Consider the following 27,910-nt stretch of genomic DNA (forward strand, 5'->3'; position numbering starts at 1 on the left):
GTACATTGCACACAGAATGCAGGGTTCGGTAGTGCCTATCTCACAAGCCAGTTTCCAACCAGAAATGACCTCCCTCCAAATTCTACCATTCTACCAAATTCCACACTACAGAATCCAAACCTACATATTCTTAAATACTGAACTCTGTATGCTGCCACTGTGCTGTCCCTCCCCACCAAGTAAAAATCTCCCCCATTTGAAAAAGTTTTTCCATCCTAGAAAAGCAACATCCATCATTCACCTCTCCCCCTCTGTCCACAGCTCACTGTTTGGTTAACCACTTACAGCCCGCCTGCTGTCGATTTTACTTTGGTACCTTGATGCTAAATACCGTGGTTATGACAGCAGATAGCTGCCATAGATCCAGTATGCGCTCTTCACAGATAAGGAGACGAGTGAGGGCAAGATGGCCCCCACTTGACTCTATGGTCTTGGAGGACCAGAGCGATGTCAAGTCATCTCCTAGCAACCGGTTTATAGAGCCAATTATTTTCAGCAATTTTTTTTTTCTTTTTTGGTGTAGTTGGGAGGTCTTTTTGACCCCAGATCTCACAATAAAGAGGTCCTGTCATGCTTATTTCTATTACAAGGAATGTTTACATTCCTTCTAATAGGAATAAAAATGATCAAATTTTTTATTTTAAACTGTGTAAAAATAACAATCAATAGGAAAAAAAAATTAAAGCACCCTGTTCCCGTTAGCTCGCGCACAGAAGCGAACGCATATGCAAGTCCCGCCCTCATATGTAAACGGTGTTCAAACCACACATGTGAGGTATTGCCCCGATCATTAGAGCAAGAGAAATGATTTGAGCCCTAGATCTCCTCTGTAACTCTAAGCTGGTAACCTGTAGAAATTTTTAAAGTACCAATGTTTGTCACCATTCCACGAGCGTGCGCAATTTTGAAGCATGACATGTTTGGTATCTATTTACTCGGCATAATGTTATCTTTCACATATATAGAAACAAATTGGGCTAACTTTACTGTTTTCTTATTTTTTTTATTTAAAAAAGTTAATTTTTTCCAAAAATATTTTGTTTGAAATACTGCTGCGCAAATACGGTGTGATGGGTGTGTTTAAAAAATATTGCAACGATCTCCATTTTATTCTCTATTGTCTCTGCTAAAAAAAAAAAAAAAATATATATATATATATATATATATATATATATATATATATATAATATATATATACACACACATACATCAGTGTTAATTTCGTCGACTAAAACCGACTAAAACGTTTTCGTCGACTAACACAATTCAGATGACTAAAATACGACTAAAACTAAAATGGCATTTTAGTCTTAAGACTAAAATACGACTAAAACTAAAATGGCATTTTAGTCAAAAGACTATAACTAGAACTAAATCGAAATTTGCTGCCAAAAATTAACACTGGTGCATGTTCAAAGCATAAATAATAACATATTAGATTTTTCACTCCAGGACCAGCAGTAGTATATAATGAGTTTGGAAATTGTAGAGAAATGCTTAAATAATGCATTACAAATTACAATTGAACTACACCCATTTGATTATAGATGACTAAAATGAGTTTTAGTCGACTAAAATGTAGGGCGTTTTAGTCGACTAAAATATACTGGAGTTTTAGTCGACTAAATACGACTAAAACAAAAACATTTGCAGAAGACTAAAATAGGACTAAAACTAAAATGCCATTTTAGTCCTAAGACTAAGACTAAAACTAAATTGAAATTTGCTGCCAAAATTAACACTGATATACATACTGTTTGGGGGTTTTAAGTAGTTTTCTAGAAAAAAAAACTTATTTTAACTTGTAAACAACAAGTGTCAGAAATAGGCCCAGTCCTTACTTAAGTGGTTAAACTAGCTCACTGGTTTCAATAGTTAGCTGACCAGAAACACGCATACAGGTCAGGAGAAGTCAGAACTGCTTCTATGTTGCAGATCTTTGGTTTGAAGGTAATATTCTAGCGTGGTAACCAGGCAAATCAAATTTTAGGAATAAGAGGTCTGCATTGGTAGCCTACATGTATCTCTTATGGACTGGCACACTTTAAGGTGCCCCTACAGACAGCTGTGTGCCAACTGCACTTGTGGCATCTGTACAAACCTGCATTGTGTACTTCTTTTGTGTGAATAGTGTTATCTCCCTTGTAGTTACAGGAGACTGCTAAAATTCTTCATTTTCATTTTCTCCTCCACCCACCTTAGACCATGCTGTGCTATTGGAGAGCTCTTTGTTTGCTTCGTTCACTGGTGGTTCATAATCAAGTCGTGTTAAATAATTCTTATCTGTTTGGCATGTACCCAGCAACAAAACACAGCTCTGACCTTTTCTACAGGCCTTCATAAGGATACAGTTATCTTGCTTTCACGTAGCAAAACAGCTGGGTAACAATCATGAAAATATTGAATTTTGTTTTGAACGTTTCCAGCTATGATTACTTTTGAGTGTCGCACATTGTAGTCTAACCCTTGCCCTAGGGTTTCCTTTTTGGAAAGACCGTAAGTACCAGCAGCTTGAATCGGAGAATGTTGCAAACTATAATCTTGATTCCTGCATAATTGCAACATTCTTTGATTTTAGCTACTGTAACTGGCTCTCTGTAAAAGCATGTCTGGGGTGATGAGCACCTTTAAGGTGTTACTAAACCCAGGAGCCTGCATTCACTATATCTGGTCTCCCACAATACACAGAACATGGAAATGCAATATTTTTGGTAAATGTAAACTGATAATACCTTTTCTCATCAGCAGTTAGAGCAGTCTTGTGACTTCTATGAGTGTCTGGTTAAAGCTTGTAGTAGATTTTATTCTCCTCTGACTGGCCTACGAGGCTGCAGGACTCCTGACCTTCTATCTGGACAGTGCTGATTGGCCCTGTGCTCATCACATGCACCTTCCCAAAAAAAAAAAAAAAATCTCTAGCAATGCACACCAAACTGAGCATGTGCCGAGTGCCCCCAAGGCTCTGTTCTATCAGGAGATGGATTGGGGACTGTGGAAGAAGGAGAGGATCAGAAAAGACAGGATCAAAACCAGCCTTTTTTTACACAATTTGCAGTATTAACCCCTTAGGTTCCACAGTGAGTATAACTAGCATGCTTTAGGCTGGGTTCACACTGCCACACAGAGCCGCTTACATTAGGGGTCCTTTACGTCCCTGTTAGCTGTTATAGGTCCAATTTCAGGCTGAATTTGGACCTCTGAGCCGCTCCGGAGATATGTGAACCAACTGCATAGAGAGCCGGTCACAATCTTCTGACATGCGAATTGGATGCAGGAAAACCCGCATCTAATTCGCAATAATGTGAACCCAGCCTTACTGTATACACACTGATTTTACTGTTGTGGGTTTAGTAACACTTTAAGTCCCCATTCACGCCTGAGTGATTTGCTCTGCATTTCTTGAAGTGTGACACTCAACATGAAGATTCCCATTACTGTATGTTCAGTGATGCCCATTCACCTCTTAGCGTTATGCTGCCACTTGTCATGCAAAAAAATGTAACAAGGTTTATTCATTTTTATTTATTTTATTTTTTTTCAAGTAGATTTGCATGTTTGTGGTTCTTTAGCTGGAGTGCCTGAAAACATGCAACATTTTAGCGTGTTCTTCACATGTTTTTGCACTTACCTGGTTTCCTCCTCCCAGCAACCTTAGGCCTGTGAACTAAATGGAAGATTCAGGAGTGTCCATGCTGGATGTGGAGACTCATCTGACAGATGAGGGCCCACAAGAACTCTACAACCTCAGTGATGGTCATTACAAAAACCATGGCAATCAGCAGAGGGCACAATGAACATGGCTAAGAGCTATGACAAGATAACACACCAGAGCACCACACAGAAAAAAATAGGAAACAAATACAAGAATGACGTCCTATGATGTCACGCTTGATAATCCCCAAAAAATGCCTGAGGCAATAAAATGCATAAAAAAACATGAACTTACATTCCCAAAAATGCATATAGAGTAAATCGCATAAATCACAATTGCTGTTTGCTTGTTCAACAACACTTGGATTTTGTTAATTTCCCAAATTATTCTCCAATTGAAATTCATTATCAGTATTCTAAATTGCCTGTTACATTAAAAGACTGCAAAGTTGTTAAGATTCATTTTGTACATTTCTTTAGTTCCTGGTTTCCCCTCGTCGTAGATGTGGGCCCTCCTCCTCGGCTCACAAGATGTTGTTTCGTCCCTCAGAGTTGACTGACAAGGGATCGGAGCACTTCAGGGCCTCCTTTGGAGGATCCAGGTGAACTTGGTCTGGCAAGTCAAGTGCGGGCTTTTCCAGACCCACGGACAAGGCCCCTTTAGCAAGATGATGTGCCACCACCTGTATCTGGGGTGGGAGGACGTCTTCACTGGTTCTTGGACCAGTGGACTCCCCTGGTACAAGAACAAGTGGGTCCACAAGGTCATTTGGTCCAGCTACAAGATCGAGTTTCATTCTTACCCTCCGGTAAGGTTCTAACTTCCAATGTGCGACTGTACCGGTCCCCTTACCGGCTCTTTTTGGAACAATGCAAGACCTTTTTACTTTAAAGGTTAATGGTCCCGGTTCCGACTTCTGAACATTTTCAGGGGTTTTACTCAAACCTGTTTACAGTCCCCAGGAATGAAGGCAAGGTTTGTTGAATTCTGGACCTCAAGGCGCTGAACTGCTTTGTGCAGGTGCAGAAGTTCAGAATGGAGTCCATTCGCATGGTGGTGGCTTCCCTGCATCAGGGAGATTTTCTTGCCTCCATCGACATCAAGGACGCTTCCCTTCACATTCCAATATGGGTCAGTCTCCATCGCTTCCTCCGCATTGCCACGGGAAAGGAGAATTATCAGTTTGTGGTGTTACCCTTTGATCTCGCCTCTGCTCCTCAGGTCTTCACAAAAGTTTTAGCCCCGGTGCTAGCTTTGTTACGCCAACGGGGGATCGCGGTACTGGGCTACTTGGACGACCTCCTTCTTCGAGCAGAGTCTCCTACTGCTCTGATGGGAAACCTAAAAATCACCATACGAACTCTGAGGGCGTTCGGCTGAATTCTGAATTTTTAGAAGTCTGCTTTGGTTCCATCCACAAAGCTGGACTATCTGGGTCTGATTCTGGACTTGGCCTTAGCCAGAGTGCTCCTCCCTCTGGACAAACTCCAGAAACTGCAGGCTGCAATTCCTTTCCTGCTGTCAAGCAGATGGTCATCCCTCTGGACTTGCATGCGGGTACTGGGCCTGATAGTGCGTGCCTTTGAGGCAGTTCCATTTGCACATTTCCATACGAGGTCCCTGCAAAGGTAGATTCTGGCCAAATGGGACAAGACCCCGCAGTCTCTGGACAACCCGATCTAGCTGAGCCGGGAATCGAAGGAGTCCCTGATATGGGGGCTTCGTTCTCCAGCGCTTCAGGTGGGCAAATCTTTCCTCCCCTTGCATTAGATAATGGTCACCACAGATGCCACCCTGTCTGGGGAGGCGTCCTCGGCAGAAATTCTGCTCAAGGGCTCTGGATTCTTGAAGAGTCCAGACTACCGATCAATGTCTTGGAACTCCACGCAATCAGATTGTGCCTGGACTATTGGAGGGATCGTCTTCAGGGATGTCCAGTGCGTGTTCAATCAGATAATGCCACGGCCGTGGCTTATGTCAATCACCAGGGGGTACGAGAAATGTCCTGGTCAGATTCCCTATTTGTGCTCAGGGATGGGCCTCTGAAAGGGTTGTCTGCTTCCTCTGCGACCATTTCCAGATGGATCAGACAGATGGTGATTCAGGCCTATTCCATTAAGGGTTAAGTTTCTCCTTTGCCTGTCAAGGTGCTCTCTACTCGGGCACTCAGGGCCTCCTGGGCCTTTCCGTCATCAGGCATCGGTGACGCAGGTTTGCAAGGCGGCCACCTGGTCATCGGTGCACACTTTCACAAAGTTCTATAAAGTGGATGTGTTGGCATCTGCGGATGCTTTCTTTGGCCTGCAAAGTTTTGCAGGCTGCTGTTGTAAGCAAACTGGTTAGCAAATTGAAATGGGAATTTTTATCTTTGTTTGTCTCATGTGCGTTGCCCTTCCATGTGTTCTTTGCTATGAAGGCCAGTTATAGGCGGGGGCAGAGGCCATTTTCTTTGCTGTTTAGAGGACCTGGTCCTCTTTGAGGGTGTATTGTTTTTTTCAGGTGAGCTCCAGTTGTTTTGGTTGAGCTCCTGTTTACTTGGTCGGCTATAGTTAGCCTTGGGAATTTCTTTTTCGCTGTTCCCGCCCCTCATGTTTAACACTGCTTTGGGACGTCCCAAAGGTTAAGAAGATCAAGAGCTGTGTCCGTCAATGAACGAAAGAGAAAATGGGATTTTTGACTAAGGCTACATGTACACGGGACGTTTAAAAAAGTCCTTTGAACACTGGAACTTGACAGCTACAGAACGACCTGTAAAAACGCCCGTTGTCGCGTTTGCATGCCGCGTTTGGAGACATCCGCTGACATCCGATTTGCGTCCTTTCAGTTCTGTTCTGTTTTTTTGGAACGGAACAGATCCCTATTTTCCTTCCGTTCAAAAAACGGAAAGGACGCAAAATCGTATGTCAGCGGTGTCATCCGCTGACATCCGCAATCCCCATAGACATACATTATGTCCGTATATCATCCACAAACGGATGGGATGATATGCGGACATACGGAACGGATGACACAAGTGTCATCCGTTAACGTAAAAAGAAAAAAGTGACTGAACGGAGGAAATAAACTAAGCGGCCGTGTGAAAGAAGCCTTACAAAACTGAGTACCTATAGCAGAGAGAGGGTGTATACCCCCTGGGACTGCCCATAGGCGTAGCCAGACTTTTTTTCTGCCTAGTGTCCTACTCCTGTAGGGGGGCAGTATAATCCAATGGGTAAGAAGATCAGGAGCTGTGTCCATCAATGAACATCAGAGAAATGGATTTTACAGTAAGTCAAAAACCCCATTATTTTTGTCATAAATGCAGGCTATTTCTTGATCTGTTTACAGAAATAATCACTATACTTCTGAGAATGAAGGCTTCTCATACTGAGCTAAGGGAAGGTTCACCACAGTGTCTAGATGCTGTTTTTTCGCACGTATATGTGATCTCTTCATAGGCCAGCTTCTCCACACAGAGATTGCAGCAGGCGTTTAAGTGGTTATCATAAGTAACAGTTGTGGAACATCTTCAATAGACTAAGAATAGCCTTAGCTTCACAGTTTCCTTCTGTACCGTGTTCCTGGGGACAGTCCTAGGATTTTCTTTAGAAGTGTCTCTGAATATTTTTCCGTAGTGTTAGATTCATGTATTTTTCATATTTTTCTGTTCTTTGATCTTTTTAAATAAATGGGAAACTTTAGTGTATTTTTAGTAAGTACATGTATTGGGTAGGTTTTACCGTGACCTCTTCCTTACTAGACAGTTTTAGGTCCTTCTTATGAAAACTGAGAATTTAAGTCAAATCGTGTTGGTTTGAGAGGTTCCAGTATGCTAGATATTTCTGTAACAAATTAGGGCTCATGCACACTGTAGCTCACCAAAAAAAAGCTGCTTTACAGGCATTTGAGCTTTTATTTCTTTGCATAAAAGCTCAAAGAAGCGTGTGCTTTTTTTGTGCTCTTTTGCACCTTTTTATTGAGCTTCTTTAGGCTCTTTTGAGCATAGGCGGTTTTTTTTTATTCACAAACCCTTCCCTCGGCTCATTTTTTTCAATTTTTGTGCGTTTTCGCCCCTTTTCACGCGTTTTTGGGCACTTGCGTGTCTTTTCTACTTGAAAGCTCCTCTCAAAAACGCGAGTTTGGTTGTTTGTTTTTTCTGCCTGTAAATTCCTAAAAAGCCATAGTGTGTATGGACACATTGGATAACCTGGAGGGGAGTTTCTAAGCAGAAAAAATGAGAGCTCAAAAAACCTCAAAAGCCTTTAGGAGAAGCCTCAATGTAGTTTGATGAAAGAAAAAAAAATGGTGTAGCGCTGTGCCACTGCTTCAAATGAACATCCTTATAGGATGTGTCCTCTGATGCATGGTTTATAAGCAGCTCTGTAGTATGCAGGGGCCACGGTCAGTAACCTTTTGGCCAAAAAAAAGGGTGGTCCCGTCAGCACCCTTGGCTCAACAAAAGTTGATTTTTCAATCTACTTCATATCTACTATAGCTATGATTAAGGCCCTTAGCGGCAGAATCACATTAGTAGATTGCTTTGAATGCTGTTAAAATATCACAAAGATTCAGATGACTATGCTGTGCTGGATACTTGCTTTGCCTACACAGTGTTCTTGTGGGCCAGATATATTTTGATACGTTTTAGTGGCTGTTAAAAAGCGAATGTGTTTCAGTGCTTCTAGAGGGCTACATTTCATTGGGGCTTTCCGATGCTGGCCTGCAGAAAAATCTGGACAATGATGGTTTGGAGGTCTTGATATTCAGAATTCAGCCCTGGTGAAGGGGACTACAGAGTTTGAAATGTGTTGGCTTTTTAACAAACTCTGCAAGTAACAAAGTATGTTTGGAAACCAAGATTAGTCTTGTGTTTTTTTTTTTTTCCAAAATGTACAGTATCTGACAAAAGTGAGTACACCCCTCACATTTTTGTAAATATTTTATTATATCTTTTCATGTGATAACACTGAAGAAATTACACTTTAGTGAGTGTGCAGCTTGTATAACAGTGTAAATTTGCTGTCCCCTCAAAATAACTCAACACACAGCCATTAATGTCTAAACCGCTGGCAACAAAAGTGAGTACACCTCTAAGTGAAAATGTCCAAAGTGGGCCAAATTAGCCATTTTCCCTCCCCGGATTCATGTGACTCATTAGTGTTACACGGTCTCAGGTATGAATAAGGAGCAGGTGTATTAAATTTGGTGTTATCGCTCTCACTCTCTCATACTGCTCACTGGAAGTTCAACATGGCACCTCATGGCAAAGAACTCTCGAAGGATCTGAAAAATAGAATTTTTGCTCTGCATACAGATGGCCTAGGCTATAGGAAGATTGCCAAGACCCTGAAACTGAGCTGCAGCATGGTGGCCAGGATCATACAGCGGTTTGACAGGACAGGTTCCACTCGGAACTGGCCTCGCCATGGTCGACCAAAGAAATTCAGTGCTCAGCGTCATATCCAGAGGTTTTGTTTGGAAATAGATATGAGTGCTGCCAAGGTTGAAGGGGTGGGGGTCAGCCTGTCAGGGCTCAGACCATACACCGCACACTGCATCAAATTGGTCTGCATGGCTGTTGTCCCAGATGGAAGCCTCTTCTAAAGATGATGCACAAGAAAGCCTGCTGAAGACAAGCAGGCTAAGGACAGGAATTACTGGAACCATGTCCTGTGGTCTGATGAGACTAAGATAAACTTTTTTGATTCAGATGGTGTCAAGCCTGTGTGGCGGCAACCAGGTGAGGAGTATAAAGACAAGTGTGTCTTACCTACAGTCAAGCATGGTGGTGGGAGTGTCATGGTCTGGGGTTGCATGAGTGCTGTTGGCACTGGGGAGCTACAGTTCATTGAGGGAACCATGAATGCCAACATGTACTGTGACATACTGAAGCAGAGCATGATCCCCCTCCCTTCCGAGACTGGGGCGCAGGGCAGTATTTCAACATAACGACCCCAAACACACCTCCTTGATGACAACTGCCTTGCTAAAGAAACTGAGGGTAAAGGTGATGAACTGGCCAAGCAGGTTTCCACACCTAAACCCTATGGGGCATCTGTTGGGCATCCTCAAATGGAAGGTAGAGGAGCGTAAGGTCTCTAACATCCACCAGCTCCATGATGTTGTCATGGAGGCGTGGAAGAGGACTCCAGTGGCATCCTGTGAAACTCTGGTGAACTCCATGCCCAAGAGGGTTAAGGTAGTGCTGGAAAATAATGGTGACCACAAAAAATATTGACACTTTTGGCCCAATTTGGACATTTTCACTTAGGGGTGTACTCACTTTTGTTGCCAGTGGTTTAGACATTAATGGCTGTGTGTTGAGTTATTTTGAGGGGATAGCAAATTTACACTGTTCTACAAGCTGTACACTCACTACTTTACATTGTAGCAAAGTCTCATTTCTTCAGTGTTGTCACATTAAAAGATATAATAAAATATTTACAAAAATGTGAGGGGTGTACTCACTTTTGTAAGATACTGTATTTGGGCCTCTCTTCCTGTCTTTGGATCAATGATGTAAAATCCCAGCAATGATGAATACGTTTGGGTTTTAGTAATTGTAAAAGAAGAACACATCAGTCTGCCTGTAGCTAAAGCCCTTGTATGAGTCTCTTGAGTGTAGTTGCAGGTAGAATGGATCTGTTTGAACTCCTGTCAGTCTTTACTGCAGTCTGTGGCCTTGCAAAATGTTAACAAAAATTACAATGCTGTAAGTGACGCTTTAAAACTTTTATAGTTCATCCATTTTCGAGAAAACTGTAAATAATGGCCTTAGAGTTATTCTCTCTCTCTCACTGGCATCTATGTTGATACCCTGTATGTGTTATACAAACGTTGGTAACCTATGAATGTCCTAGGTGTGTATGAGGGGGTCCTTTAAAAAAAATTATATATACACTTTTTTTTCCTTCATTACTGTTACAGTTCGCTGATAAGCCCCTATGTGATATTTAATTTTATACGCCTTTTTTTTTTTATGTCAGAGATCTGTCAGATGTTTGATGTCTTCCTTGCACTGCTTACCAACATCTGAGGGCCAGTTTACACCAGAAATGCACAGGAATGCATTCCTGTGCAGTACAATTTTGTACCGGATCACACAAAAGTAGTGCATGCAATACTTTTGAAAAACGCGCCACACCAAAATTGAACCAATCATATCATGGTACTGCGGTACCATGCAACCTAGTGCCTGCGAACACCCTGTGTTTGCAGTCTGAGTTTGGGGTGCCGTTAACAATGTATGGTACCTGCAGCATAATACAAAGGCAGTGCCTTTTGAACACGGTGCTGGAAAGGTGCGTGGAATGCGCTTTTCCGCAGTATGTTTTGATGTGAACAGGTCCTAAGAGTATTTGATTTGTTTAAATACCTGGCCATGGGCAGCCAGAATCTCACAGCTGTAAACATGGAAAAGTTAGAGGATTGGTCAATGAATGTTCGCCAATCCTCCCTTTGCTCTGCCATGCTGTGTCTCCGCGTATTATGTAAAAAGATATCTCTGTTAACTCTAAAGTGGCTAAACAAGACTTCAGAGAGCAACAAAAACTTAACAGAGGTTGTGACTTTAACTCGGTCCAAAAACAAGAACAAAAATCTTTTGGCTGGGTTACCACTCTAAGGGCCTGGCTTTCGATTTAAGTCAGATGGGTATTGCATTCCCATGCATGTTTATGGGGAATGTAAAAGCAGCTTGAAGTAGATGTAGATCAGAAAGTCAAATACACCTGTCAGTTAATTCTGAAAGATCTCAAAATCTTGTAAAACTGAGGGTATCGACACAGGTCCTAAATAGCCATAGAGAAATATGCAAAGTGTGTTGCCTAGTAACACCAAATCTGAAATAAATCATATCTTTTTCTAATCATTGTAAACTAATATAAGGCAAAATATGATTGGCTGCAAATGTATTCCTCCCTTTTGTATACACAGTTGTATATTTTATATCAGGGTAGATTTGATTTAAATCAACTCCTATTTAAATCATAATTTTTAAAGAGCAACTGTCATCTCTGTCCCTCAGTGGCTCCTCCTCTGACCCACTGTTCACTCACCGACAGTCCCATTCACTTTAATGGGACGGTGGTGATGCAACAAGGTGAGGGACGTGGCGGCAGCAGGTGAGTGGATGCCCGTTAACAGGCATTGCTATAATGGATCTGAAATGACGGGTGTGCTTTAAATGTAAGGACTCATTCTTGCTGGTAGTTATTGTAGAATTGTGTGACTGCATCAATGCAGTGCATGTTATCTCAGCTTGCAGAGCTTGGATTCATTGAATGAGTTTACCAAAAATGTAAATTTTGAAGAATATACAGCCTCATGCTACATAACTAAGCTCCATTTCATGCTGAATAAACTAAATTATTATATATCTTAAATAGAAAACTATCTTTTAGATTGATTTTTTACTCCAAAAGCATTTTAATAAATACATTTGATAAAAATAAAAGCAATCTGATTTAAATAAAAAAAAATTTTAATCATTGTTTTTTATCCACCCTGTTCTAACTATCAATCTTTTTATTTTTTGCCTTGAGGCATGTATAGACTTATACTATAACTATAGATCCTTTTTCCAAGCATTTCTTTTGAGCATGAACTAACTTACAATCAACAAGTTGGAATGTTTTGGTTAAAACACATTGGTGATTTGTGGAGGGATTTCTTACACCACCTAAAGCAGAGGTTTTTAATTTGTAGGTCACATCTTTATAGCACAATGTATGAAAATCCAAATTCTCATACCTGCAAACAATTTTAAAACTTCAGTTTTTTAAACAGATGTGGGTCAACACAAATGACATGCTTATGAAGCCATCCCAAAGTCATTTAAAGTGGTTGTAAACCCTTACATTTACCCAGTGAAGCGACTGGCCTCAGGCAATACACCGATAAAACGAATCCTTCTACATAATTTGTACCTGCTACCTACAGCCGTATTTTCCCTACATCCATTCAAATTGCAGAATTTATACAGAATCTCTCAGCTGTAAATAGCAGGGGGCGGAGAGCTGAAGTTACATCAGTGAAGAGAGCTGATTGGAGGACAGAGGGACACAACCCCCTTCATATAGCACACAGGAACAGAACTGATGCTGTCAGTAACAAACTGTGCCCTACCCAGTCACCATTTTTCTCTTGGTGTCAGGAAAACCCATAGGAAGTGATTCATGCTGATAGTAGGGGAACGAAGCAGCAGAGAGAAATTACACTTAATGCTCTGGTTTGAGACAAGGGCACACTACAGAATATGCTGTGTTCATATTTCATTTCTGAGGTTTACAACCACTTTAAGATATACATTCATCATTTTAGAAAAGATTTACGGGCAATGGAACCTCTTTGATAATCACTTGATTAAGAACCTCTGCTTTCAATAATACACTGAATATATGTATTAAAATATTGATCAACAATTAGAAAAACTGGTGACTGATTTGACCGCTTCTGTCTTAATCATTGTAAGGTGGTGTGTATAGTAATCCTATTCTCTTTTTCTTCCTTTTTTTCCTCTCCTTGGGTCTTTTCCTATTTTAAAATCTTTCCTTTTCTGATGGCATGGATCTGTGTTGGCCTTTGGGATTTCTAGAACCTATTGTGAAGAATGGCAGGCCTCCAACATCTCATAGTATGCACTCCTTCCTCCATCAATACACAGGATCCTTCAAGAAGCCACCACTGAGAAGACCCCACAGTGTTATAGGTGGAAGCCTTGGCTCATTTATGGCAATGCCCAGGAATGGAAGCAGACTAGGTAAAGCTTTGTCTACTTTAGAAAACTGACACGCATGTATGACCCAAAAATGTTGCCTGCCAAGTCTGTATGTACAGTGGGTACGGAAAGTATTCAGACCCCCTTAAATTTTTCACTCTTTGTTATATTGCAGCCATTTGCTAAAATCATTTAGGTTCATTCTTCTTCCTCATGAATGTACACATAGCACCCCATACTGACAGAAAAACACAGAATTGTTGACATTGTTGCAGATTTATTAAAAAAGAAAAACTGAAATATCACATAGTCCTAAGTATTCAGACCCTTTGCTCAGTATTTAGTAGAAGCCCCCTTTTGATCTAATACAGCCAGGAGTCTTTTTGGGAAAGATGCAACGAGTCTTTCACACCTGAATTTGGGGATCCTCTGCCATTCCCCCTTGCAGATCCTCTCCAGTTCTGTCAGGTTGGATGGCAAACGTTGGTGGACAGCCATTTTTAGGTCTCTCCAGAGATGCTCAATTGGGTTTGTCAGGGCTCTGGCTGGGCCATTCAAGAACAGTCACGGAGTTGTTGTGAAGCCACTCCTTCGTTATTTTAGCTGTGTGCTTAGGGTCATTGTCTTGTTGGAAGGTAAACCTTCGGCCCAGTCTGAGGTCCAGAGCACTCTGGAGAAGGTTTTTGTCCAGGATATCCCTGTACTTGGCCGCATTCATCTTTCCCTCGATTGCAACCAGTCGTCCTGTCCCTGCAGCTGAAAAACACCCCCACAGCATGATGCTGCCACCACCATGCTTCACTGTTGGGACTGTATTGGACAGGTGATGAGCAGTGCCTGGTTTTCTCCACACATACCGCTTAGAATTAAGGCCAAAAAGTTCTATTTTGGTCTCATCAGACCAGAGAATCTTATTTCTCACCATCTTGGAGTCCTTCAGGTGTTTTTTAGCAAACTCCATGCGGGCTTTCATGTGTCTTACACTGAGGAGAGGCTTCCGTCGGGCCACTCTGCCATAAAGCCCCGACTGGTGGAGGTTGACTTTCTACAACTTTCTCCCATCTCCTGACTGCATCTCTGGAGCTCAGCCACAGTGATCTTTGGGTTCTTCTTTACCTCTCTCACCAAGGCTCTTCTCCCCCGATAGCTCAGTTTGGCAGGACGGCCAGCTCTAGGAAGGGTTCTGGTCGTCCCAAACGTCTTCCATTTGAGGATTATGGAGGCCACTGTGCTCTTAGGAACCTTAAGTGCAGCAGAAATCTTTTTGTAACCTTGGCCAGATCTGTGCCTTGCCACAATTCTGTCTCTGAGCTCTTCAGGCAGTTCCTTTGACCTCATGATTCTCATTTGCTCTGACATGCATGGTGATCTGGAAGGTCTTATATAGACAGGTGTGTGGCTTTCCTAATCAAGTCCAATCAGTATAATCAAACACAGCTGGACTCAAATGAAGGTGTAGAACCATCTCAAGGATGATCAGAAGAAATGGAAAGCACCTGAGTTAAATATATGAGTGTCACAGCAAAGGGTCTGAATACTTAGGACCATGTGATATTTCAGTTTTTCTTTTTTAATAAATCTGCAACAATGTCAACAATTCTGTGTTTTTCTGTCAGTATGGGGTGCTATGTGTACATTCATGAGGAAGAAGAATGAACCTAAATGATTTTAGCAAATGGCTGCAATATAACAAAGAGTGAAAAATTTAAGGGGGTCTGAATACTTTCCGTACCCACTGTAGATGAATGGAAAAGGGACAATGCAGTATGTCTGTCACCTGTGCTGATGGAGCACTTGTCTTTCTCATATCTTTTCATTATGGGTCTGATCAATTTCCCAAGGTTTATTATGTGCCGGGGGAGAAGGCTTTATAAAATATTGAAGATGTTCTACAGTTATACATTCATTTATCAGACGTATTCCTAAAATGAAAAATGTGTTGGAAATGCACTTCTCTCCAACCAGACTGTCAAGTATTTTTTTTTTTTTTTTTTGTACGATCTTTGCTGGCTGTGGTAGCCGCCAGCAGTGATCATTGTATTTCAACAGCGGGCAAACCTAACGCTGTCAGAACACAATAGTGCAGCGGGAGAGATTCCCTCAACAGTCAGTGTTCATGGTAGAATCCCACCCACTGCCCTTGGAGGAAAAACAATTTTATAATCTATGGCCAACCTGGTCTGGTGTGCAATGGAGATGTACATGTCATTGGTAATGGGGGGATATAGTGGTCATTTTGCAGTGGCACGTTTAATTATAAACTGTAGAACATCATCAACAATAAAAGTGCAGTGCTAAGCATTTTACAACTATAATGACCCTATTATGACAACTATTATGAAGATTTTTATTATTAGAGTTAGGAAATCTTAAACTTGCCTCTAAAGTAAATATTATTCAAGAGTTCTAATGTTTCTTTGCTCTTTACTTCACCTACTGCATGTCTATTTCATGTCATTATTATTGAAGCCAAAGACGACCAGATTACTAGCATTTTAAAAAGAAGGTCAACAGTAGCAGCTTACATGTTTCTGTCAGTGCAGTTGTAGTTTCTGTGAACTGTTTGCTTTTTGTATTACCATGTTAATATTTATCTAAACCCAAGAATAACATATTGCAGTTTGCCAGTCCTTAAAAAAATAGTAATGTCTCTTTTTTTTTTTTTTTCTTTAAAAATAACAAAGATGTTATAATTACCTGTTCTGTGCAGTGGTTTTGCACAGAGCAGCCCAGATCCTCCTCTCCTTGGATCCCTCTTGGGTGCTTCTGGCCCCTCCCTCCTGTTGAGTGCCCCCACAGCTAACAGCTTGCAATGGGGGCACCCGAGCTGAGTCACAGCGCCCTGTCCATTCAGACACGTAGCCCTGGCACCGCCCCCTCTCTCTCTCTCCTTATTGGCTGGCTGAGTTTGACAACAGCGGGAGCCAATGACACCGTGCTGCTGTCTCAGACAATAAGTATCGGGCAGCCGAGACACTCCTACAACATCTCTGGATCTAGATGGAGCTCAGGTAAATATTAGAGGGGATGAGTGGGGCTGCTGCTGCACACAGAAAGCTTTTTATCCTAATGCATAGAATTTTTTTTACAACCACTTAAGCCCCAGAGGATTTGGCTGCTTAAAGACCAGGGGTTTTTTGCGATTTTTTTTTTTTTTTTTTTTTTTTTTTTTTTTTTTTTTTTTTACTGTGTGACTTTAACGGACAATTGCGCGGTCGTGCGACGCTGTACCTAAACTAATTTGACGTCCTTTTTTTCCCACAAACAGAGCTTTCTTTTGGTGGTATTTGATCACCTGTGCGATTTTTACTTTTTGCGCTATAAACAAAAAAGAGCGTAAATTTTGCAAAAATAACAATATTTTTCACATTTTTTTTTATATGAAATCCCCCCCCCCCCCCCCAAAAAAAATGTAAAAATCAAAATTTTTTAACATTTTTGGCCAATTTGTTTTCTGCTACCTATGTTTGGTAAAAAAAAATCGCAAAAAGCGTATTTTGATTGGTTTGCGCAAAAGTTATTGCGTTTACTAACTAAGGGAAAGATTTCTGTCATTTTTGGTGTTTTTTTTTTTTTTTTTACGCGTAATGGCGGCGATCTGCAATTTTTTTTTTTTTTTTTTTTTTGTGGTACTGCGACATTGCAGCGGACAGATCGGACCCTTGACTGACATTTTTGACACTTTTGGGGTTACCAGTGAAATTCCTGCAGTAATCAGTGCTATACATATTACTGTTACTGCAAAATGACACTGGCAGGGAAGGGGTTAACTTTATTGGGGAGGGAGGGGTTAAGTGTGTCCCTAGGGGCGTGCTTTCTACTGTGATTGGCTGTGGCTACTAGTGTAGGAACAGTGGTCAACGGTCTTACATAGTAGAACCGTCTGAACACTGTTTCTACACAGGGGAGAATGACAGGCGGCTTTTTTACATCAGCCGCCTGACTTTCTCCCTCTGTACCGACGATCGGCGAGTGACCGGCGGACATCGGGTCCGCCGGTCACACGCACTAACTTCCCTGTGAACGAGCCGCGGCGGGCGCGCACCTCCGCGGGCGCGCGCCCGCTATTGGCTCACAAGGAAGTGACAGGCAAGTGACGTACCGATACGTCACTCTGCCTGGCCGGGGCTGACCGCCGCAGTATATAGTCGTGCGGCGGTCGGCAACCGGTTAAATGTGGTGACTGCATAAGTTTTATGATTTTTAGATGTTGTTTTTGTCTGCTGATCCTGCCAGTATCTCACTTCCTGTCCTAGGGTGACACCGCTTACTTACTGTACTGACGGAGGGAGTAGCGTTGTCATCCTAGGACGAGGAAGTATGTTTGAACTATGGGGCGCTTCCCTTCTCCTCATGTTCACACTGAAAGGATTGCTTTGCAGATCACATGCAATGTCAATGGGACTGAATTCGCATTGCATTCGGACCAAACTCATGCAGGACCCTTTTTTTTCTTGTCCACACCAGAATCGAATTCACAGTCCGCACTGCGATTTGCGAACTGATCTGGGGGTGTCATTAACTTTGTATTGACACCCGTAGCGGTTCAGAGGTCAATGTGAATCGCTGACCATTCAGGTGCGATGTGGGAACCCGCACTGGATTCACAGGGTTTCCCGCATCGCATTAGTATGAATCGAGCCTCAGGCTTCATGCATACTGCCGCATTTGCCTATCTAGCATAGTAAGAATGCTTTGGAAAAACGTGCACACAGTCAGGGATTTAGTAGGGTTATAGTCTGGTTTATGATTAACTGACTATTCCAAGCAGGTGCCAATGATCATGAATTTCATATGTAGGTTGAAACAGTCATTACCTGAAACAAACAGCTATGTGGCAGGCCTAAAACTGGAAGATGAACAGCCAAACTCTGCTAAGGTGAGGTTGTGGTATACTGTTTCATGTCACAGGTCATACATCATGGCAAGATTGAGCACAGCAGCAAGACCCAAGGTAGTCTTACTGTATCAGCAAGGTCTCTCCCAGGCAAAGATTTCGAAACAGACTGGGGTTTTAAGATGTGCTGTTCAAGCTCTTTTGAAGAAGCACAAAGAAACGGGAAATGTTGAAGACCATGGACACATCGGTTGGCCAAGGAAACCAAATGCAGCAGATGAAAGACACATCATGCTTACTTCCCTTTGACATCAGAAGATGTCCAGCAGTGCCTTCAGCACAGAACTGGCGTAAACCAGTGGGACCCAGGTGCACCAATCTACTGTCCAGAGAATTCTGGCCAGAAGTGGTCTTCATGGAAGAAATGCAGCCCAAAAGCCATACCCGTGATGTGGAAACAAGGCTAAGTGCTCAACTTTGCACAAAAACATAGGAACTAGCCTGCAGAAAAATTGCAGCAGGTGCTCTGGACTGATGAGTCAAAATGTGAATTATTTGGTTGTTGCGAGAAGCAGTTCGCAAAGGACTTAAGAATGGTACAATGATGGAGTGTCTGCTGACAACAGTGAAGCAGTGAAAGCCGAGGTCGAACCTGAGTAAATATATACCCAACATGTCAAACCTAAAATTTGCGTGGGCCTATGAAATGGCGACAAACCTAAGTACCCTATGTTTTCTATAGGCGACAATTTAAAAGCCCCTTATAGGTCATCAGTTAACTGTTATGGAGGAGGGCTGGTGCTAGAATTATTGCTCTCCTATGTAACATATGTATTGCAGTCGACATTTTGATGCGTAGGCGTCCCGATGCGTGTGTGTGGGGAAGGGGGGGTGTCAACATTTTTGGAGGAGATTTTATATGCTTTGGTGTAACTTGATTTTTTACAATTAAAAACAATTTATTTTTTTACTTTTTTTTTATTTTTTATTTTTTTTTATCACATTATTTTTTTACAGGTTCTCTGTAATGGGGCATCCAGGGTATTGCATTGCATTTTTTTCCTGGCCTTGATGTCCGTGGAAACTGTCAACGGGGACCCTGAAGTGACGTCATACATGTCACTTCCGGGTCAGGTACAAAATGGAGAGGATGGATTCATGTCCACTCTCCTCCCTTTCTACCCGGCAGCACTCGCTATGTCAATCCCGGGCCTGGCCAGGTGGGCAAGGGGAGCCCAGGATATATAGTGGGGACTTTACCAGGGTGTGTGGAAGCACCTGCAGCAGGGCTCAATGTAAAAAAAAAAAAAAAAATACACCTCTATAGTTATTAATGCATAATTAAATTAAAGGCAGTTCGTTTTCCTAGCTTATATTGACTTAGTATTAATAGCATTTCTTCAGAGAGGGGAAGCTAATAGCAACTTTAGGAGCCAATCAGATGTGTTGCAGTGAAAGGAGCATGCTGATGGGATAGAATAAGGTGACACAGAAATTAGCTCATCAGTGCGCTCCATTTTTCAATTTCCAGGGTGGGGATAGGGAGAAGACCTGTAAGTAGAAGATCAGGTCCTCTCCCCTGCCAGTCAGAACTGTGCTGAATGGCAGAGCTGGGTAAATCTCAGGACTGGATTAGCAGGTAAACCAGTTTTTAAATGATTCGTCTGTGGATTTAGCGGTTTGTCTGGAGTTGAAATTTAAACTAATGTCAATTGCAGCATTTAACTGGTGTTGAATGTCACTGTTACTAGCCATGGTCAGTAAATCTGTTTACTGATGCAAGTTCAAGATGAGTGGGATCACTAATGGGAATGGGAAGCAGGATGTCCCTTTTCTTAGATTAAATAAACCTACAACAACCATTAAAATATTTATAAATAAATAAATAACACCAGACAAGAAAGAGGTTTGGACAAAGGCCGCGGCTGTTTTTTATTATTGACTTTTAACACGAATTCAATAAAAACATACTTTAGACTTTGTTTAAAAATCAGTTTAAAACGTCCAGAACCAGCCCAGCCACCACGGCTCGGGCTGACAATAAATAACATTACCATATAATTTTATTACCAAATATCCTTTTTTTTTTTAATTTTTTTTAAAATTAACATTTTCCAAACAATTCACTTCTTAGTCAAACATAAGCAAATACATCCACCAAAGCACTTTAGCTAAGGCGATAGCCATAAGTCAAATAATTTAAAACTGGCCGCGACAAACTATATTTAATAATTAATTTTTTTTTTTTTTTTTTTTTGGGGGGGGGGGGGGGAGAAACGCTCCAGAATCTCCTGAGGTGATGAAGTGACTCGGAGCCCCGCAGTCACTTGTTATATAGCCCTGAATCGAACTGGCTGGGGCTGGTTAGCCCCCAGAAGCGGGAAGATTCAGGCGGGAACAGGGGTCCACGCGCTGATCTGCCCAGAGACACTGCTCCCCAGAGCGAGAAAAACCTGAAAAACATAAAATCTGCCCAGATACCTACTGACTCTGGGCGGGAAGCTTGAAACTGACCTGTCTCGGGTCAAAAGTTCAACCTTGCCTTTACAATAGAATGAAAAGGACTACCCTGACTGAACCTGGCTAATAAAATTTATCTTTAAAATTAGTACACCTGCTCCCATCCCATAGAGAAAATGTAGGGTTATAAAAACCCCATTTTCTCCATATGGGAATGGGAAGCAGGATGTCCCTTTTCTTAGATTAAATAAACCTACAACAACCATTAAAATATTTATAAATAAATAAATAACACCAGACAAGAAAGAGGTTTGGACAAAGGCCGCGGCTGTTTTTTATTATTGACTTTTAACACGAATTCAATAAAAACATACTTTAGACTTTGTTTAAAAATCAGTTTAAAACGTCCAGAACCAGCCCAGCCATCACGGCTCGGGCTGACAATAAATAACATTACCATATAATTTTATTACCAAATATCCTTTTTTTTTTTAATTTTTTTTAAAATTAACATTTTCCACCAGACAGGCAGCACCTTTGCGCCTGTCCCCACCAATCCAAAGCGCGGCCTGTTCAACACAAGAACTCAAGTTGTTGTTAAGAATGTCCAAACCGATTTCTGAGAGGTGAACCCCATCTTTCCAATATAGCCCCTCTAAACCGCCCTCGAGCTCCATATGTCTAAAAGAAATGACTCCTAATTCCTTCAGAAGTTTGGCTAACCCCCTATTTAAACGTTTCCTCATTTTTTCCAAAGGCCTGAGACCCCGGTATTTAAAAAATACCAGCCGCGGTATCACCTCTGAAAAAATAAGAATAGTATTAGGTAACTTAGATTGAATAAGGCCCAAGTCGTCCCTAATTCTAAAAAGTAAATCTAACGTTGTTTGTTTTCCCAAATCGTTACCCCCAAGATGAATGACTAAAATCTCAGGGGCGGGCAACTGTGAGATTAGAATGTCAACTGCCGGAACCAATTCCGACCAACCCATACCCCGCTTACTGAACCATAAAACCTGGTACTTGTTCCTGTCCAGTCCTAGATTCTCCGTGTAGACCCTCTTCATAGCTCGTTGGTAAGCCCAGTGTATATAAGAGTGTCCGAGGATCCATACAGAGATCTTGTTGCCTAGAATCAAATAGAAATGTTAAGGCGGACATATGACTTAAAACTGTCTGATGACCATCTCCCAATCCTTTTGACTGCGTCCCCCCCCAGACCCAACTTGGTCGCCTCCGTGGCCGCCCCTATACGGAAAGAATGGGTAGATATGTTATCGGGACTTAAACCCAAAAACTTCAAACACATTTTCAAAACACAGGTGAACTGATAACGAGAGAGGGGTTTACCAGAAACGTGAATGAATAAAACCTCGCTCAGGGCGGGTCTAACCTCGACAAACTTGGAAAGCAGCAAAACCGGACATACTGACGCATTCCTAAACTCATGCAAAGTTATACTTGAGCCAATCCCTAATTGATCGGTTTTTGAGTGAGCTACAAAAATGTTGACGCTGGAAGCAAAAATTTTAATGTCCTGAATCCTCAGACCATGAAAACCCAACCGCCTATCAGGAATTAGCTCCGAAATTCTGAGGGCGCCGAAAAACATCACCGCAAAGGCGGCTCTAAACAAATGAGCCTCGTATTTCGAGAAACAAACCCCGTCCAGGGCTGCGCACAGGGAGATCAATAGTTCTAGCGAAATTGGTTTCCTGCCATCAAGCCTGAAATGCTCTTTTTTGTAACCTTTCAAAGCCTGATGCACGGAAAAGAAGGAAAAACAGCCAGGCTGATTCTGCAGTTTGCTGAAAAAAGACACCCCAGCCAACAATTTGTTCACATGAGACCATGACAATTTTTGTATAAAAAGGGAATTTAAAAAAGACAGTACCAATATTTCAGAGAAGGAGTCCTCAGGCAGGCCTAAAGAATTCAGATGTTGTAGCCACAACAACCAGGCCGATCGGTATCCGGCCAATGTCGATGGAGCAAGCGATTTATCAATGTTGTCAAAAATAGCTGTCAAATCAACTTCCAGAGATGATCGGGGCATAGGTGTCCGTCTGGTTCTGCCTCTGGTAGCAAAAGAAAAAATTTTTCCATCTGGAAACGAGACAGACAGTCAGCTAGAGTGTTGTCTTTTCCAGGCACGAAGGAAGCTTTTAGCCAAATGTTAAAAAAGAAACATTTTGCTACCAGATACCGTAGCATAATGGTGACCGGAGGTGACTTAGAGGAAAGGCAATTTATGGCGAAGAGCACGCCCTTATTGTCCGTCCTCACCATTATACGCCTATTCCTAAAGTGATGGCCCCACAGTTCAAGGGCCACCACTATAGGAAATAACTCTAACAAAACGATGTTGCGGGTCAAACCTAACGCCTTCCACCTATCGCACCACCCAGAAGCGCACCAGCGGTTCTGCCATATTGCAGCAAAACCTTTGGAACCTGCCGCATCGGTATAAAACAGGAAATCTTTATCCAAAATAAACTTTTCCTGCCAAACCGTTGACCCGTTAAAATAGAGAAGAAATTGCAGCCATACTAAAAAATCCTCCTTCATTTCTTCAGAAATTTTAACATGCGATGAAGGGGATTTAAGCCCTGCAATCGCTGCATATATTCGCCTAGAGAAGATTTTTCCCATAGGAATCACTCTAGATGCGAATGCCAATAGGCCTAGTAACGATTGCAGTTCTTTTAAACAAACCTTTCTGCGACGAATTATCCACAACAAAACTCTGCGAAGTTTTTCAATCTTTTCTTCGGGTAAACGGAATTCCATCCGCTCAGCATCTATGGTGATACCTAAAAATACTATGCTTTTGGACGGAAAAACTGTCTTTTCCCGGGCTAAGGGGACCCCAAAATGATCACAAACCTGCGTGAAAACCTTCAATAACAAAGCGCAAGTGTTAGAAGAGGCGGGACCCATAAAAAGGAAATCATCTAGGTAGTGAACCACCAGATGAGATCCCGAGATTTGGGATACCACCCATTCCAAAAAAGTGGAAAAAGTCTCGAAATAAAAACACGATAACGAACAGCCCATTGGGAGGCATTTGTCAAAATAAAAACGTTCATTAAAATAAAAACCCAATGAATTGAAGGAGCAAGGGTGAATAGGTAATAAGCGAAAAGCAGACTTTACGTCTGCCTTCGCCAGAAGCGCCCCCTGTCCTGCCCAACGAAGTCTCTCTAGAGCGTCTTCAAAAGTAGCGTATTGAACAGACGCTAAATGTTCATCTATGTCGTCATTAAGAGACCCATCCTTTGGGTAGGACAGGTGGTGAATCAGTCTGTAGGTATTCGGTTCTTTTTTTTGGACAATTCCCAAAGGGGATACTCTAAAATTTTTAAAAGGAGGTTCTAAAAATGGGCCCTCAAACCTGCCTTCCCTCAGCTCACTAGAAATTTTCTCTTCAACTATATCCTGCAAAGCAAAAACAGACTTCAAATTCCTATGTATGGTACAACCAAGACCACGAAATGGTGGTAAAAGGAAACCGTCACGAAAACCCTCAATTAGTATTAGTGCTTTCTCCCTGTCTGGGTACTGGAGCAGCCAGGGGAGCATTTCTGGAAACCTCACTGGTGTGCGGGCCCTTTTGAAAAATCCCTGATTGTTGCGAGCTTCCCATCTTTTTGAAGCACTTGTAAACTGGGTGTGTGCCTGAGCAGAAAGCGCATTCGTGCTTAAACTTACACGAGCCAGGCCACTTGCACTGGGACTCATTGAAATTAAAGCACAAGCCTTTCCTAAAAGATTGATTTCCTGATTGCTGGGCCGTAGCAGGCTGCTTGGGGGGAAAGGATCGCTGGGGGAGAAATAAATCCAACCATAATCCTACATCTTTCACCCCCCATTTCAGTGAAGGCTGCACAGCTAGCTTTTGCCGAAAAGCGACATCGTAGCTAAACCACGCTACCCCACCGAAATTTTTGAAAGCCTCCAAAATCACCTCAATGTGTTGAAATAGACCCACACTCTTGTTTGGATGTTTTTCACATAAAACGCTTGAAAAAATTAAAAATGCTTGAAGCCAATTATTGAACGATTTGGTGATAGGACGTCTCCTTTCTTCCTCATCGTTCTTTTTTTCAGGTTTAGATACAAAATCCCTTGATGAAGGTAAAAGAGATAGCATGTCTATATAAACCCCAGACCAAATCTTCTCCTTCACAGCCTCGGATAAATGATAACCTAAAGGTGAAATTTCACAAACTATGGCTTCCCTAAGGCTAGTTTCTGGGAGGTTCTGTGATTGAGCTGTCAAAAAAGGGGTATTTTCAATAGGATGACCTTCTGATTGAGCTGTCAAAGAAGGGGTATTTTCAATAGGATGACAATCTGGTAAAGCGCCACAAGATGGCGCTGTCCAGACATTTGAAGCAGAAGGAACAGAGAAGCTTTTCAAATGGTCTGAGACCGATTTGAATTCCTCACACATTCTTAACATAACAGCTAACATTCCTGACATTGCTGGAGTTGATGACTCACCCCAGACAGGCAATGCAGAGGCAGGTTGTTGGTCGGCGACTCCCGATGATGATGCCCTGTGGGTAGCAGCGGCGGCTTCAGCGCTGATAGCAGACTCCGTATCCCTCCTCAAAGCCCTGAGCCCAGGGGGATGTTGGATTCTTGAGGATGCTCCCGGCGTGCTGACCTCCGACCTCCCGCTCGGTCTTCCATTCGCGCTCCTTGGTGTGCTGGCAACGGTCCCCTCCTTCCTTTTCCTGCCGGACGACTTGTGGTGTGATGCCCCGGAAGTACTGGGGGGAGAAGGCGAAGGGAAGCTCCTCCTGGGCGTCCGTCTTCTTTTGGCCGGACCGGCCTCCGTAGTCGCCGATACCGATAGCCCGGTACTGCGCATGTCCGAAGCCGTACCCCCGACTTCCGCCCGAACCTCCGGACGTGACGAATCCTCATGGCGTCTATCCGACTCTGATGCCGACCCGCACAGCTCCTCCGAGGGATTCCGTTCCCGCCGCTCCGCGGGCTCGACCACTGCCGCCACCGGGACTTCAGATGTGGGTAAGTCCAGACAGTGCCTCAGCCAGGCATCGCCCCCAGCTTCACCGGCACGCTCAATTACCTTCCGCAGCAGACTCATTTGAAAAGCAGGGGTAGCTCCCAATTCAGGCAGATGATTTTAAAGCCGGAGATAGGTAGACAGCCTGGGGGAGAGAAACGCTCCAGAATCTCCTGAGGTGATGAAGTGACTCGGAGCCCCGCAGTCACTTGTTATATAGCCCTGAATCGAACTGGCTGGGGCTGGTTAGCCCCCAGAAGCGGGAAGATTCAGGCGGGAACAGGGGTCCACGCGCTGATCTGCCCAGAGACACTGCTCCCCAGAGCGAGAAAAACCTGAAAAACATAAAATCTGCCCAGATACCTACTGACTCTGGGCGGGAAGCTTGAAACTGACCTGTCTCGGGTCAAAAGTTCAACCTTGCCTTTACAATAGAATGAAAAGGACTACCCTGACTGAACCTGGCTAATAAAATTTATCTTTAAAATTAGTACACCTGCTCCCATCCCATAGAGAAAATGTAGGGTTATAAAAACCCCATTTTCTCCATATTCCTTTGTATTTACAATACCTTTTGTGGATTTTGTCCATATAACAAGGTAAACAGACACTCCAACAGAAGTGGCAAACATGATAACATAAGCCCACCCCATAAAAAGAAAGAGCCATTAAATTACTTTATGGCCATTCAAAAACATTCCAAGAAAACAATATCCTAGTGTAGCTAATTATTAGCACATCATAGGCACCACCAATTTCTGCCTAATCCCCAGAATTTAAGTTGTTGATTCAAAAAGCATAATTTCTTTCTTCCAAGTTTTGAAATACTTTGTGACCTATACTCCCTAGCTTTCTGTGTTCTGGTTGTCCACAGTTTGCACACTGGGCTTAAAAAAATGCCAGTTCTTTTGGCAGAAAAAAATGCATTTAGTATTTTCTTTCCAAAACGTAAAGGGTTTTTTTTTTTTTTTCCTGCCTCTAAAATATGCCTCTAAATTTCCTAATATGCGTGGACACCTAGGATAACATTGAGCTACGTCTACAAGCAAAACTGCTGTAGGAGTATTTTGGTTTTTTTTAAGCCCAGTGTGCATGGACCCTAAGGGCTCGTTTACATTTGCTTCGACATTAACACACATTAAAGCGCCTACCGCTTCAGCATGCTTCGGTGTGTTTTGATGCTTTGGTGATGCTCTGTGTGTGTTGCTTTTTGATTTGTTTTAACCACTTAAGCCCCGGAAGTTTTTACCCCCATTCCGACCAGGGGGTTTTTTTGCGACTTTTTTACTGCGTGACTTTAACGGACAATTGCGCGGTCGTGCGACGCTGTACCTAAACGAATTTCCTTTTTTCCCCACAAACAGAGCTTTCTTTTGGTGGTATTTGATCACCTGTGCGATTTTTGATCATGCGCTATAAACAAAAAAAGAGCGTAAATTTTGCAAAAATAACAATATTTTTCAAATTTTTTTTATATGAAATTCCCCCCCCCAAAAAAAATGTAAAAATCAAAATTTTTTAACATTTTCGGCCAATTTGTTTTGCTACGTATGTTTGGTTAAAAAAAATTGCAAAAAGCGTATTTTGATTGGTTTGCGCAAAAGTTATCGCGTTTACTAACAAAGGGAAAGATTTTTGACATTTTTGGTGTTTTTTTTTTTTTTTAACGAGTAATGGCGGCGATCTGCGATTTTTTTTTTTTTTTTTTTTTTTTTTTTTTTTTTTTTTGCAGGACTGCGACATTGCCGCGGACAGATCGGACCCTTGACTGACATTTTTGACACTTTTGGGGTTACCAGTGACATTACTGCAGTAATCAGTGCTAAAAATATGCACTGTTGCTGTAAAAATTACCCTGGCAGGGAAGGGGTTAACTGTATTGGAGAGGGAGGGGGTTAAGTGTGTCCTAGGGGCGTGTTTCTAACTGTGATGGGACATGTTTCCTATTGTAAAAACAGAGATCAACGGTTCTACATAGTAGAACCGTCTGATCTCCATTTTTACACAGGGGAGAATGACAGGCGGCTTTTTTACATAAGCCGCCCGCCTTTCTCCCGCTCTACCGACGATCGTAGTGTGACATCGGGTCCGCCGGTCACACGTGCAGACTCCTCCGTGAACGAGCCGCGGCGGGCGCGCGCCTCAGCGGGCGCGCGCTCGCCCGCTATTGGCTCACAAACCGGCCACAGGCTAGTGACGTATATATACGTCACTTTGCCTGGCCGG

General features: G+C 42.5%; 1 protein-coding gene across 3 annotated transcripts in view; it reads left to right on the plus strand.

Moving 5' to 3' along the window:
- The window catches only part of CDK17 (cyclin dependent kinase 17), a 265,332-nt gene that overhangs the window by 147,042 nt on the left and 90,380 nt on the right, over window positions 1–27,910 (plus strand). The window contains exon 3 of one of the 3 annotated variants that reach the window (XM_082254997.1): window positions 13,296–13,391. The exons of 1 other annotated variant lie outside the window; for it this stretch is intronic. In XM_082254997.1, coding sequence (XP_082111123.1) covers window positions 13,296–13,391 — 96 coding nt within the window. Of the gene's footprint in view, window positions 1–13,226; window positions 13,392–27,910 lie in introns of all 3 variants that reach the window. One more of the 3 variants, XM_082254996.1, reaches the window with a different exon arrangement.

This window comes from Pelophylax lessonae, assembly GCF_965119305.1.
Source record: "Pelophylax lessonae genome assembly, chromosome: 4".
Lineage (NCBI taxonomy): Eukaryota > Metazoa > Chordata > Amphibia > Anura > Ranidae > Pelophylax > Pelophylax lessonae.